General features: G+C 41.2%; 1 protein-coding gene across 3 annotated transcripts in view; it reads right to left on the bottom strand.

Annotated features, from left to right (window-relative positions):
• crebrf (creb3 regulatory factor) overlaps window positions 1-15,356 on the bottom strand; it is a 33,920-nt gene that overhangs the window by 11,141 nt on the left and 7,423 nt on the right. For all 3 annotated transcript variants that reach the window (XM_026181832.2, XM_026181830.2, XM_026181831.2), the window contains exons 3-9: window positions 11,369-11,494; window positions 8,737-8,912; window positions 5,426-6,582; window positions 4,761-4,958; window positions 3,116-3,305; window positions 2,820-2,893; window positions 2,386-2,505 (exon numbers count right to left, since the gene is read on the bottom strand). In XM_026181832.2, the coding sequence (XP_026037617.1) occupies window positions 2,386-2,505; window positions 2,820-2,893; window positions 3,116-3,305; window positions 4,761-4,958; window positions 5,426-6,582; window positions 8,737-8,912; window positions 11,369-11,479 (2,026 nt within the window). In that variant the 5' untranslated portion in view covers window positions 11,480-11,494. The remainder of the gene's footprint in view (window positions 1-2,385; window positions 2,506-2,819; window positions 2,894-3,115; window positions 3,306-4,760; window positions 4,959-5,425; window positions 6,583-8,736; window positions 8,913-11,368; window positions 11,495-15,356) is intronic.

Raw genomic sequence — 15,356 nt, 5'->3', positions numbered from 1 at the left:
GCATTTTAGGTTTTACATGGTTTAATGTTCAAAGAACATTCGTTTTTCTAACCTTGAAAATCGCTGTAGCTGTACTAAAAGTTAAAAATGTATCTTTAACTCTTTACGCCTTGAGAGCTTACAAGCAATAACCCTTGTTTCTCTTTTCTCACTTGAAAGGTTTCTGTTATATTTCAGGCCTCCTTACAGAACAAAATGACTCTGCCTCGGCAGCTACTCTTGTAAAACCCCAGAAACTATTCTAATTGTCATCAAACCACGTGTTTATTAATACATACTGAGGTGTAAAACATGTTATTAAGAGGAGGCAATGATATGTTGTCTTTATGGGGTAAAGAGTTAAGTCTCCACATGCTAATAAAACCCAGCCTGATCAGATTGGTCAGCTAGCCCAGCAAAAGAGGCAAGAGAGAGTGTCGGTTACTAACTGTAACCAGAGACAAAGAGTCCTGAATAGAAATATTCGGCCGCTCAAGATGGCGGCCGTCCTGCTCCTGCACTGTCCCCGACTCAAAAAACAAAAAGATTTTATATTTGTGTTGTTGATGATGTCTGGTGACCGTTTCAGCTGTGCGGTCATTATGATAGCAAAGATGTAGCTTAGTGCAGTGCTTGCATTTGGACAGTATCTCACAAACATGAGTACACCCCTCACATTTTTGTAAATATTTTGTCAAATCTTTTAATGGGACAACATTGAAGATACTAGTCAGTGTGCGGCTTGAACAAAAGTGTAAATTTGCTGTCACCTCTAAATAACTCACACACAGCCATTATTGCCTAAGCCGCTGGCAACAAAAGTGAGTACACCCCTAAGTGAAAATGTCCAAATTGTGTCCAATTTGCCATTTCCCTTCCTGGTGTCACGTGAGACGTTACTTTTACAAGGTCTCAGGTTCAAATGGGGAACAGGTGTGTTGAATTGCTCTCGCACTCTCTCGTACTGGTCACTGGAGGTTTAACATGGCACATCACGACAAAGAATTCTCTGAGGATCTGAAAAAAAGAATTGTTACTCTATATAAAGACGGCCTAGCTATAAGAATATTGCCAACACCCTGAAACTGAGCTGCAGCACGGTGGCCAAGACCATGCAGCAGTTTCACAGGAGAGGTTCCACTCAGAACAAACCTCGCCATGGTTGACCAAAGAACTTGAGTGCACGTGCTCGTGTCATATCCAGAGGCTGTCATTTGAAAATAGATGTTGCCAGCATTGCTGCAGAGGTTGGAGGTGCATCAAATGGCTATCATTCCAGAAGGAAACCTCTTCTAAAGATAATGCACAAGAAAGTCTCCAAACAGTTTGCTGAAGACAAGCAGACTAAGGGGGGATTACCTGTGGTCTGATGAGACCAAGATAAACTTATTTGTTTCAGATGATGTCAGTGGTGTGTGGCGGAAGCCAGGTGAGGAGTACAAAGACAAGTGTGTCTTGCCTTGCATGATGGTGCATGATGGTGCATGGTGGTGGGACGTCGCTATTTGGGGCTGCATGAGTGCTGCTGGCACAGGGAAACTACAGTTAACTGAGGGAACCATGAATTCCAGCATGTACTGTGACATACTCAAGAAGAGCATGATCCCCTCCCTTCAGAAACTGGGCCACAGGAGAGTATTCCAACAAGATAACAACCCCAAACACACCTCCAAAAAGATCAGTGCCTTGATAAATAAACTGAGGGTAAAGGTACTTGACTGGCCAAGCATGTCATCAGACTTAAACCCTATTGAGCATCTGTGGGGCATCCTCAAATGGAAGGTGGAGGAGCAAAATGTGTCTCCATGATGTCATTATGGAGGAGTGGAAGAGGATCCCAGTGGCACCCTGTGAAGCTCTATAGTGATGGAAAATAAGGCAGTGTTGGAAAATAATACTGTCCACGCAAAACATTGGCATTTTGGGAACAGTTTGGACATTTTCACTTAGGGGTGTACTCAGTGTTGTTGCCAGCGGTTTAGACATAAATTGCTGTATGCTGAGTTATTTAGAGGTGACAGCTAATTTACACTGTTACACAAGCTGTACACTGACTACTTTACATTGTATCAAAGCGTCATATCTTCAATGATGTCCCATGAAAAGAAACAATAAAATATTTACACAAATGTGAGGGGTGTACTCACACTTTTGTGAGACACTGTATGTGTTCAGATGCTGTCTAAATGTTACTTTCAGCCAGGGATCTTTTCCCTCACGACTCACGAGTTGTTTCAAGCAATTGAGGCACACTGAAGATAAAAACTCCTGTTGACATGGATTTTGGGCTTTGTGAATATGCAGAACATCTGCATGTATAAAGAAAAAGCTTCAACACTAAAATAAAGTGATAAAACCCCAGAAAGCATAATACGGGCTTAACTTGTGTTTCTTTTCGATTCTCACCAAGGGTCTCCTTTATGAGTCTCTCCAGAGTGTCAGACATGTTGGTTGGACGCGGAGAAGAGTCCTCCACTCGCTCCACTATCTCCTCTTTGATGGCGTTGATCACAAACAACAGCCGGTCTGCAGGAAAACACCAGTTTGACCACAGATTATTCACAAAAAATTCTGTGCTTTTGTCTTCTGGTTAGACACTGTAACAATTCTTTTTTAAATTGGTGACAAGTATGAGCAGTTATTTAGTTATTCTTATCAATCATGATCTTATTTCTAATCTGACAAAGAAAAGAAAAAAAAGAAAAAAGTAAAATGTCATAACAGTCACTGTCATCATTGTCTATTAAGTTTCCGTTGAACTGCCAACAGTGCAAGAAAAAATACATGCAGATGTTGTTTCTAGTAAAGATTTAGATCACGTAGCGTCAGAGCCAACGTACCGTACTCTGTGCTGAGTCCCCAGAGCTTCACTTTATTTGCTTCATATTGGGCTTTCTTTTTTAAACGGCAAGCTCTGAAACACACAGACAGAAAGAAAGAAGAGTTTCTAATCAATAGGAGGAAAGAGGATCTCACTGAGAAACAAAGGTTATTTTCAAATCAGCATCTTTATTACAATCAGGCTCGAGAGGGTAAAGCCTTTTGAAAATAATACTGTTGCAGTCATCAGGACTTTACATATGGCTGTTCTCCAGCTGTCATGTGTACACAGCGAACACATGAATGCGTGGTTTACCTGGAGGCCAGCTTGTTTTTCTCCTTGCGAGAGCGTGGCCGTGCAGTCAGTGGTAGCTCGCTCACAGGAGTCAAGTCGCTGATCACCTTGTTCAGTTTACGAAGCTCTGTGCCGATCTGCAGCAGCTTGCGTGGATTGGGAGTCAGGTCTTCCACATCTGTGCGGCGAGACTTCTTCAGCATGTATTTTCCTTTGTAAAGATCATCAAAACAAAGGAGTTAGACATCAATCGCATTTTATATGTTTCAGTTCTCGAAAACATGAACAAACACTAGTTGTGCACATGGTACTTCAAATTAACCAGCCAACTGCAAGTGTACCTCTGTTTTTTTAAATTGCTTGATCTGGTTTTAAATAGGGCTGTTCGATATAACAATATATATCGGGTGACGATATAAAAACGTCTATCGTTTCATTTTACGCTATCGTTTGTTTCGTGGTGTCGCAAAATAAACTGTTAACAGCAATATTTTTTCATCGTTTTGATGGTCACTGTAGTGGCTATATTAATTTCTTAAAGTTCCCTCTTTCTCTTATATTTTATATAACCACACTACGGACGGACAAGCGCCTGCTTTTATGCGTTGTCGTTAGCAACAACGACGGTAAAACCATTGCGTGTCCGCTTGTTTATTTTCTACATAAACCTTTCACAATAAAGCTCAAGATCCTGTTGAGACTTTTCAAAATAAACTGAATCACGCGAAAGAGTATGCAGAGTGTTTACGGATGAGAAGTAAAAAAGAGCCGCCAGGTGCTAAAAAATAAACCTTAAGAGTCAAACGTTAGAACAGGCTTTTCCCTGCAGCACGCCGTGTAATAAATACTCACAAAGAAAACGGCAGCCGTTACAACTTATGTCTAAAAATGTATCGTTTCATGCATCGGTTAAAACATTCGACTACAGGTACACGACGCCCTGCTGGAAACACTTCACGCAAGTGGAGCTGCCTGAGATTCACATAATTTACAGAAAATGTTAAATTTTTGTGATTTATATCGTAATCGGGACGATAGATGTCGGGATATGAGATTTTGGTCATATAGCACAGCCCTAGTTTTAAATAAAGATTTTCTACGCACCAACAGCTGGTAACCTGCAGTGGGTCTGACAGGTGTGGGGATGCATTAATAACCTAATTATTAATCATCAAACAGCAACTTTTTGACAATGACCTTAACTTTTAAAAGCCTGAAACTATGATGATCAAAATCCAACATGAGTCATTTTATTCAACTTAAAGAACTCCCTTTACAACACTGAATAAATAAGAATATGGATACAAGACAAATAGTTTGCTGCATTGCTGCAAACAGAGGAGTCCTTTAATGTGTGAAATAAAATATACATCTTTAATTTATTTAATAACTCCAGTGTGATTACTCAAACTGTAGCATGACTGCAACATGCTGTGCACAGCTGCTGCTGTGGAAAATCCAACCGATCCAACCAGCCTGTCTCTGATCACTCTGCATTATCCACTAAAAGCCGTATACGATCATTTTTATGCCGATATTGGGCATGTAAAATAAAATGTCGGAAACACTTAAATGCAAAAGATTATTTAATTCCATATAAAACTGAAGCTCAAAGCGAGACTTTAATAATGCCTGCATGCGCATATAGTTGTGCATGTGTGAGTACCGTGGAGAGGCCCGTTCTTCTGGTACAGGTTGCTAGGCAGCGTGTGTCTGTCCCACTCGGACGGCTTGAGCATGCGTTCCTGTTTGGAGGGGGTGAGCTGCTCGCTGTACTCCCAGAAGTAGCGGCGCTTTCCTCTCTTTCGGCTGGAGACTCCTGCTGTGAGCCCTTTAATGTCCTCCATCAGCTCCATGTCACAGCCTGACGGAGGCAGAAGAGAGAGACACAGAAGGAAGGGGAGGAAATTAATGCAACAGAGACAGAGACAAAGAAAAGGATGTATTGTGTATTCAGTATTGTGGTGACACCAAATACCAAGTAACACAATACTGTAATCATCTGCTTGTAATGTAGCAATGTATCATATTTTTTTTATACGTTCAATGAGATTATAGTTACTGAAAATGGGACCACACATGCCTTTTCACATGTCCAAATTACTTGACCTCACTCTTAGCCACTTAATTTTTTAATGCTTTTTGTTATGGGTAATTGTTGTGGATTTATATTTTATGTTGTACGTGTAGAGTTTTTTCAATGTTTTGGGTTGTACAGCTCCTATCTTGATCAGGTCTCTCTTTTAAAAGAAATTGTAATCTCAATCAGACAACCTGGTAAAATAAAGGTAATAAAAATCACTTTAACTATTTTAAATAGAGAGTAGCTACCTGGCTCAGAGAAGGCGTCACTCATGTCATCGTCCTTGTCTGCTTCGTAGTCTTCGTCCTCCTCCTCTTCTTCCTCCTCTTCATTCTCAGACAGCTCATGCTCACTGCCAAAACCCTCATCGTGGTCTTCGTCTTCTAGCTCCAACCCATCTCCTTCCTCTTCCTCTGCCTCTGCCTCTTCCTCATCCTCCTCATCCTCCTCATCCTCTTCCTCTGTCTGCGGGTGGCCTCTGCTGCCCAGTCTGCTGCGGGTCATGAAGAGAGAGTAGTTGTGCTCCTCTTCCTTGGTCTTCTCCGTACCCTCAACAACCAAAAGACTGCCAGCCCCGCTGCAAACACCATCGCTGATCACCAGCCCAGAGGTGCTGGTCTCCAGAGCCTGGCTCGCCTCAACCAGCTGAGGCACAGTGGCAGACCTGCCTACAGGCATCTCTCTCCTCGCTGTCCCCTCTACTCTCCTTTCAAAGCTCGCCAGGCCACCCGAACAGCTGGCGGCGGCAGCACCAGGTAGTCCCACTAAGGCGGCACTTGCTGAAGTAGAGGCTTTCTCAACTCGAGGCTGGGAGAGAGGTAGAATGGGATCTGACCTCTCAAAATCCGTCTGGGGAGGCATGTCCGCTTGGGTCTTATGTACAGCACTGACACGGACTTTAGCCTTGCGTACAAAGTCAGAGCTGTAGGAAGTTGGGGCTCCCATTTTGGTTCCACGCACCATGGGCTTTATTTGAGCATGACCATGGTCCTGGGTGAGACTGAGGTGGCTCTGAGTCTTAGCCATAGTCTCAGTGCTGGAAGGAACAGGTCTGGTTGCTCTTTGGGAGCCTTCAGGAAAGTCCGGGAGAAGGCTGCGCGAAAGACGGGAAGAGGATGTGGAGCTTGGTGAAGGTTGAACAGAGCCAGGGCCTGATCCTTGGCCGGGGACCAGGAGAGTCTTACTGTGACAGGGAAGCTGGGATGACTGAGTCTGGGGCAAGCTCAGGTCAGCGGGAGGGTAGAGCGTCTCACCCACAGGCTGTGAGTCCTCACTGTTGAGCTGAGCCAGCGTCGGAGTTCGACCAATCACCTCCTCGTCCTGGTAAGGACTGGAGAAGTCATCCAATCCCAGGAAGTCCACCTCTTTGGTGCCCCAGATATCACAGCTGGCCAGCCGTGTGTATCTGTGAAATACAGAGAGACACAGACTAGCAACAGTGGAAACCTTCGCCTTCTTGTCATAGTATCTTCATTACATCTTTGCATTGCAGCTGTTTCCTATTTTTGTCTACATTTGAATAACCTAAGCTTGTTAAATCTTTAGAATACTAGCTTGTTGATGCACATTTTTATCATGCAAATGACCCTGCAAATACAATAATCAGCCGACCAACATGATCATCAGAGAAAAACTAGAATTTACAAGTTATTATTCATGAAAAACTACTAAAACACTATTTCAGCATGCTAAACATTCATGCTCTGCTGTTATATATGAAACTTGAAGATGAGTAACTGACTGAAGGGAAATATTGGAAATGTTCAGCAAAACCAGTAATGGAAATATTCATTTACTGCAACTTGCAGTGAAAACCTGTTTTCCCCACAGAGGGATGCTAAATGTGGAAGTGCACTTGTCTCTACTTAGAACTGCAATGGCAGCCTGTCACATGATGGCAATGGTCCAGTCATATAGCAGTTAAACAGCACAGCACAGCGTGACTCTTCCACTTTCACTTTTATCTTTGCAGAGCTTGAGACAAATGCATTTTTCCAAGCTGGAACATTTCAGAGAAAATCTGTAACTGTTCAACTTTCTTTTTCAACTTTACTTTTAACTTAGTTTAAAGTTTGTAACTTCAGTGAGAAACCAGTGATAACAGTGAAGCCTCTTCATGCCACAAGATATAAACAGGAAGCTCTGAGGCTCTCTCAGCACTTTCAGTGCGGTGAAGAAAACTATAGTTTGGTAAGACCAGCAAGCACCAAACGTTATTTTGGTGCACCAGAGCACAACAATATAACAAAATTAATCTGAAGTTGCCGAAACACACATTCTTAGTCAAAGCTGGAAAGTATGGTTTGCACATTAGGAAAAAAAGATACAGCAGTTTCCTCTGTTCCACTTCGGCACAACCCAAACCTAAGTCTGTATGCAGCAGATTTTTCAAACCCTGCAACAACCAGCACTATTCCACCCCGGTTTTAATGGACTTTGTTTTTCAGAGACAGTAGTCTGCCCTCAGTTTGCACTCAACATTGGGGAGGGGAGTACACAAGCTACTCTGGCAGCAAAACATCAGGGTAGCTGCAGGACAGACGGAGCATCACCTGAGACCCCAGGAGACTGCGGCAGCCAGCTACTTTGTTGTTTACAGGCCTCTTAAACCACTTCCTGCCTCCCGGCTAACCGACTATCTGCTTCAAATTCTCATCTGCTGCGTCTATTTGAGACCAAAAGGACAGGCCTTCACAATTACTGTTCTACTTCTGTACAAACCTTCAAAGCCTTCTGACCTTTCTCATGAGGCTCATTGAAAGACGTAACAACAGATTTAACTAAAACCAGATTTAACTTAAAATCAGTCGTATCATCAATCGCAAGCTTATAAAAAGCAGGGGCCCACTACAGCCTCCTCATACTACAAACCTGGCGTGACCACAGTAAGATGATGGTGAAATATCTAAATAATAGTTTAAAAATACAGCATAACTGTGAGTTTCAGATTTTAAATGTTAGTTTAAAAAAATACAGGAAGCCTACCTATCTTAATAGCAGCAAATGACATGAAAAATAAACCAGATCAACAACATGTTAATGCATCTCATAATAGTTCAACACTTTCTGCTCCGTCAGCTAACCCACGTGATTCAAAGCAAAGACAGAAAAATTTAAAATTACATAATTTATAAGAAACTATCACACACACAAAAACCCACCAAGTCAACTTTACGGGACTTTGTTGATCAAACACTGGATGTGTTTCTGTATGATTTCAATATTCAAGTTGACACATGTAATATGTGACCTATGCATTTTCAACTGTTGCTAAAGGCTTCTCGTTTTCGCTTCTTTCTTAGAGTCAGTGATTTGCTCCATTTTTCTGCTGCTTTTAAGCCTGGCTTTGTATGCTCTGTATTGGATTTTGTAAAGCACTTTGTGACTCTTTGAAAAGCACTATATAAAGTATCTGCTAGTTATTCATTTACAAACCAAACCAGCTTCACAGAGTTTAAGAGGTCAAAGTTTTGTGTGTCAGTTACTTGTTGTTGTTGTTTAACATGGCCTAAAAAAAAAAAAAAAAAAAAGCTGCAACACATGAATAAATCATAAGTACCTGGTGAGGTCTTCCCAGTAGGAGTCCCACTGTTCGAACGCCGAGCTGCTGCAGACTGTCTCACATTCACCCAGACCCATTAGCTGGTCCACGCAACCCTCAACCTCCTTGCCTCCATCCCCGACCCCCACAATGCTGTCCCCACAGGGGCTCTGCTGGTGGCTCATGTCTCTGTCCTGAAGAGAGCAGCAAATTAAAGAATTACCTCCATGCAGCTGTTATAGGATAGGATGATCTGTAAAGTTAGAGTGCGTGTCCTTGTCCCAGACACAAAGGATCATGGTAAATGGACTGGTCCTACTCTAATCAAAGTGCTTCATACAACATGCCTTATTCATATGAGCACCTTTTTCTACCTAAATGCTTTTCCAACAGTCATGCATTTACACTCCAATGAAAGCATCGGAGAACAAATTGAGGTTCAGTATCTTGCCTAAGGATACTTTGGCATGCAGACTGGAGCAGCCAGAGATCAAACCACCAACCACCTTCCTCCTAAACTTCAGCCATGCAGTGTCATCATTTCACTATCTAACTGAATGTGAAATATTCCCACAATCTCCTCTTCTGTTACTGAGTCAAGGGCACCGACTAGTGAAGATTTCACATTGAAGTCATGCTGACCTATTGGACATGAAGTGCCACCGTTTCATTTTATCTGATGATTAGACCTTGTGTGAGATTTTGTAACAATTAAATGCTTTGTTGAGTTTAAAAAAAAAGACCTTTAAAGTCCTCCAAAGTGTTTAAAGAGACAGAGAGCTGATCAAGGCAGGTGGTAGGGTAGGTGATGTTGTATGAAATTCTACTTAGCTTAGATTTCATTATTGAATGATTTAGTTAACTTTCATAAAAGACATTTATGATAACAAGCCACCACATAATGCCAGCAACCAGGTGTTTGACTGTCTGGAAATTCACTACACAGCGGTCCCAAACAGCAAAAGCCATAAAGAACCTGCATGAAAGGACCAAGATCAGGGAGCCCTGCAACAGATGGTACAACCCCCACAGAGCTCTGATGTCAACATTGTGAAATCAGTCTGGGATTGCATAAAAGGGCAGAAGATGCTGACGCAGCCCCAGACAGGATTTCCAATACTCTTGTTAAAGAAAAGAAGAAAAAACACCCCACTGTGCTGAATAGCTTAGAAAACTCTGCACCCTGACTAACTAGTGCTGCTTTAATAATAAATGGGTGTCACACCAAATGATAAACAAACTAACTAAAGGAGATGGAAGGTCATCCTGCACACCATCATCTCATTAATGGGTTACTAGGGTGAAAGAAATTGAGAGTGAGGCAGTCAATCACTATTGTTTAGTCTACAGAGGACAGTAAATTAAGGCAGACACCTGCAGCTGACAACATGAGCGGTGCTTCATATCACCTGCCTGTGAGCCTGGCAAATGTCAGACAGTTTCTAAACAATTAGACACGAGTCTCTGCTTTGATAAACGCCAGTCTGGAAGTTAAGCCAAGTCCACGGCAGCATTCATTAAACGTTTCTATAAACCTCAGGATTTCTCACCATTACTGAAATAATCCCTGTAAATGGTGAGGAATCACGTCCGACCTCAATATTTTCAATTGTGAATCTTGGCGAAGAAGTCCTTTTGCCATTGCAGCAGATGGTTTGACAGGTATTATCTATCACATAAATGATAGCTTCATTCTACGGAAGCATCCCAGAAAACCAAAGTGCCTTCTGTTTCATCCCAAATGATATCCTGCCTGTTTTTCTGTTTGCAATTAATAACTAGCCGTAACTAACCAACTGCGAGGCTGATAATTTGTGTGAAAATCATCACAGGAAATGACTTTGGCTTGTTTATATGTGTTATGTTAAAAGCCTAGGGACATATTAGTTCACCACAGTAACACTGTTGTGCCACTGCACTCTTGTCAAAGACAACTCGGGCTGAAAAATAAATTAATCGATTTATACCCACCAACTTCAGATCAGCAAAGTCCCTACATGACAGGCCCTGATTCAGTTTGGCTTGACTGTTCCAGTGATTTCTATTTAGACATCGCACACAGATTTAACAAATTGTCAAACAAGTTGCACAATTTGAAATGTTTACAGGAGAAGACCAGCGAAGCAAAGATGCTGAATTGAGAAATTAAACTGATGAAATAACTTTGGTTTCTAAGGTTTCTTGAAGTCAATGTTAGGTTAGAAAAAGAAGAATTGGAACATTTATAATATGGTTTCCTTTAATCAGAAGAACGATACTGGATTTCCTGCAGCTTTCCTGCTCTGTGGCCCCTTAAACAGTGTGCTGTGTAACCTTATATTGATCTTTGATATTTGTGGGGGTGCTTGGGCCAAGCTGACCCTTGAGCAGCTGTGTCTGATCAAGCCCCGCCGGCAGAGACTGGGTCTCCACTGGCGAATCTATAAATGTGGCTTAGCACAATCAAAACCTTCTTAGTTTACAGCTCAGCTACTTGAGTATGTATGTTTAGAATAATCTTGGTGACTTTCAGTGTTTATATTGATTTTTTTTGACAAATATATATAAGTCTTTTAGAGCAACTGTAGCACTTAACAAGAATCAATATAAAAAGAAGCCGGATTCAAAGCATGGTTACCAAGGTCTTACGTCTTTGTGTGTGTCTACTCACCAGTTCGTACATGAAATCTGGGTCAGAGCTGGTGGCGAGCAGCTCAGTGCTGGTCAGAGCCTGGTCAGCAATCGAGTAGTTCTGAAAGGCATCCCCAAAGGGAGGCTCCATCCCACTGACGCTGGGCTGCAACAAACACGGGGGGGGGGGAACACTTGATTAAACAACAATGCACAGCAACACAAGTAAAATCTGATAAACTCAGTTCAACCTTTGTCTTCCTTTTAATGTTGCTCAGTTTTTAAAAGATTATTGTTTAAAAGAATATTGTTCTGTAATGTTTGTTGTCATATTATCAGATGTGTGTTGTTGTTTTTTTAAATCATTACTATCTGAAAGACACTTCAGATGTCATATTAATAACTACATGTCCTCATCAGTGCCCCTCACATGTGGTGTCCCTCAGGGCTCAATCCTTGGTCCAGTTCTTCTTTCTTTATGTTACTCTTTTCAAGTGTATCTCCTACAATTGCTGTGCAGTTGGGCTGCCACAAACAATTATTTTGGTAGTTGAACAGTCACCGATTATTTTTGTCGATTAGTCGACTAATCAAAGCATGCATCCATTGAACGTAAAACGTACAGCTTATTGCACCAGCATGCATCTGCTCTTATATAGCTATCATTAACTTACAGCCTGAAGTGTTTTAGGTATGTGTCAACCAAAAATAAAGACAAGATGATAGTTTATTAAACTTTTAATGAAATTTGCAGATTGTCTCGGTGGAGTTTAATAAACTCGGCCGTTGCTCCTTGCTATCTAAAATATAACAGGACATTGGAGTAAATTCTCTACCATTTCACACTTCTGTTTAATCAGTTTTCTGTTTGATGTTTATTCAGCTGTGTAAAAACTATAACTTTAATCTCAGCCAAACCGATTTACTGAGGAACAAATAAAACACAGAAAAAAAGCCAAACAAGAACATTTTTAAGTTATCTAAGTGACTTATATATCATGTTTAATGTGAGTAGCGAAAGACCGCGTGGGGTCTGAAAACGATGTGCCAGGAGTTTGCTGTTCTCACCGGCTCTAGTGAGCCTTGACCCTGTGTATACAGCAGAGCTGCTGCTGAGACCTTATTCCTCTCCGATAATCTCATCAGTGTCTCTTAACTATTTCATCCTCCTATGTTAAAATTTAGAGGTGACCGCACTTTTGAGGTTAAAGCTCCTAAACTGTGGAACAGCCTTCTTCAGCCTGTCGGCTCTGTGACTGTGGGTTGTTTTAACCGACTGATGAAAACTCATTTTTAAAGGACCTTCGCCCATATATTTCTCGTTCTTTCAACATGTGCATGCAGGAAAGAATGTAAGACAATATGTTTGAACATGTATACTTGACTTTAGTGTGTGGTTTTATCTAAAGTGTGAAGCACTTTGTAACTGTGCTATAGAAGTGCTATAAAACTAAAGTTATTACCATTATTTTTACATTTTGTGTGCCATACTTTCAATTCTGCCAGGAATTATTATAAGCTAGACGGAGGAAGCTACAGGTGTTTTCTGTGTGTATTTTTGTGTCATTATGATCAAGGTTTGTACAACAGCTGAGTGGACACACAAATCCGACTTGAGTGCAGTTATTTGAATTATGTAAGTTCACAGTTTAGCTGACTTCAATTTCTAAAGATAGATGAAGCTATCATTTGCTGCACACAGACCAGTTTACCAGCGGGACTGTTTTGCTACGGAGCTGTGCTCTTGGAATATGTGCAGAATGCGGTTTGACATTGTCTTATTTGAAAGGGTTTCACAGAAGTGCAAGTTACCAATGCACCTCCCAGATGCATCACATCACAAATGCATTTGACCTGTGCAAAACAGGCTGGTATTTATCGATGCAGTGTTCACAGACAGTGGGTTTCAGAAGTGCTCCCTAGCTCACGCTGTGATTTGCACTAAAAAAGTCATGTCTGCCGTTTTGTTTGTTTGTTTGTTTGTCCGAAGGCCTGAAGAAGAAGAAGAAGAAAGTGTACTTTATTGGTCCCCGTGGGGAAAATCCCTCTCTGCATTTAACCCATTCACTCAGTGAAGCAGTGGGCGGCCACTGGGCGCCCGGGGAGCAGTGTGTAGGGACGGTACCTTGCTCAGGGGTACCTCAGGGTAGCTGTTCAGGGGAATCGAACCCCCGACCTTCCGATCATGGGGCCACCACTCTACCTACTGAGCTATCCCTGCCCTCATCACCAGTCAATATTGCCTTGATTTCAACATCATCTGTTGAATCTTTTAGGGATATTTTGTACTGTACATGATTACATTATCCAGGTCTTTGCAATGTGACACTAATAAATGCTCAATTTGCCCACGCAGTCTTTCACAGAGTGGTGATCACCTCCTTATCCTTAATTTTAAAAAAAAAAAAGCTTTTTCTTTTCTTTTTTTCCAAATACCCAATCGTGAGTCTATTGTTGCCCCCATGTGCTGCCCCTCACAATTAATAGCATAAAATTGCGTTCATACCATTTACTGTTAATCCTAAAGTTTTACATGACTGCCAAATCCTTGAATACTCTTTCTGTATATTTTACATAATATCAGCTTTTTGGGATCTTGAATGAGATGAGTCTTGCCTAACCAACGGGAGACATCCTAAGGCTACGTCCATCTTTTATATTGAGTTCATGCTGTTTCTCAACTTCTTAAATAGTCTGACCGACTCTGCATCTCATCATTCCTACATAATATAATCAGTCACAATACAATTATCTGTCATTCAATCTTCCTATAATCATTAGATGTATTTCAATAAACAATAATACTAAAAACTAAAACAGAAAGCAGTGTGCATTTATGAGAGAGAAAAGAAAAGATAAAGCACTGACTGTGCAGTCATGTCTCATGTCAACAGCAAATAAATAAATAAATAAAAAAAATTTCTGCATTTAGAGCACACACAAAAAAAAAACAAAAAAACAACCAAAAACACTGCAGCTATTGTGCCCAAACACGCAACTATGAACTGAGCAAACTTAAGCTGGGCACTGAAGCATAATCAAATACATGAATGGGAGGCTTTTTTCCATCCGCTCCCTCATACAGACAACTTTTCATATGTGATTTTATTCTGCTCCCCCTCTACTGCCACACTGGACACCGAAACACGACATAACAGACATGAAAAGTGAGAATAATTTTACCACCATTGGAACATCAGAGGAAGTGTCTGCGTGCACACCGATCTGATTAATAATCAGTATAACCCACAAACATGGCTACTGACAGGTGCATCAGGAAGCAACAGCACCTGCTACCCTGTAATGCTCCCAGACATGCTCCATGACTTTGACAGAGAATAATATATTGTAGTTAAAGGTTATGAGAAAAAAACCATGTTACATTCAGTATATCAGTGATCTAATATGTCAAAATAATGGATAGCTGTCTGATTTTTTCCATCATCATCATCATCAAGGAAAAAAAAAAAAACTTCCATCAGCAATAGAAAATACTGTAAAAACACTCCTGCAATTTAAAATAAAACCCATTACTAATATATCTGCAATAAAGTTAACATCTACAGATATTACTCCAGAGCTGCTGTTGTTATTTTTGTTCTAGCGCTGAAGTTAAACACGTGTCTCAGCCCAACAAACCACCAGCATCTCCTGTTCTTCACTCTAACAGCTGAGGGAATTATTTGATAAGATTGCAGCTACAGACGCGCTGCAATCACAACATACTTGCACATTTTGCAAGATACCACAAAACCCTAAGAAACAAACAGTCCCTGTGGTATCTAATATGAATAATAAAACAGGAGAAAAGAACAGCAGAAAAAAAAAGAAAAAAAAAAAAACACTGTCAAGGCTGACACCATCATTTCCGGGAGCTGACTTTGCTACGTTGCTATTAATTCGGCACCGCAGAGAATTACAAAAATGTTAAAGCCTGCTCAGAGTTGGCACTCTGCACTTATTTTTTTAGAAGGACTGAGAAAGTCGCTCACAGTCAGCCCATCTGGCTTCAGCAGCTGTTTGGATGC

The sequence above is a fragment of the Astatotilapia calliptera genome, chromosome 10 (assembly GCF_964374335.1).
Source record: "Astatotilapia calliptera chromosome 10, fAstCal68.1, whole genome shotgun sequence".
Taxonomy (NCBI): Eukaryota; Metazoa; Chordata; class Actinopteri; order Cichliformes; family Cichlidae; genus Astatotilapia; species Astatotilapia calliptera.
The sequence above is the reverse complement of the archived record's forward strand: the minus strand, read 5'-3'. Positions and strand labels throughout refer to the sequence as shown.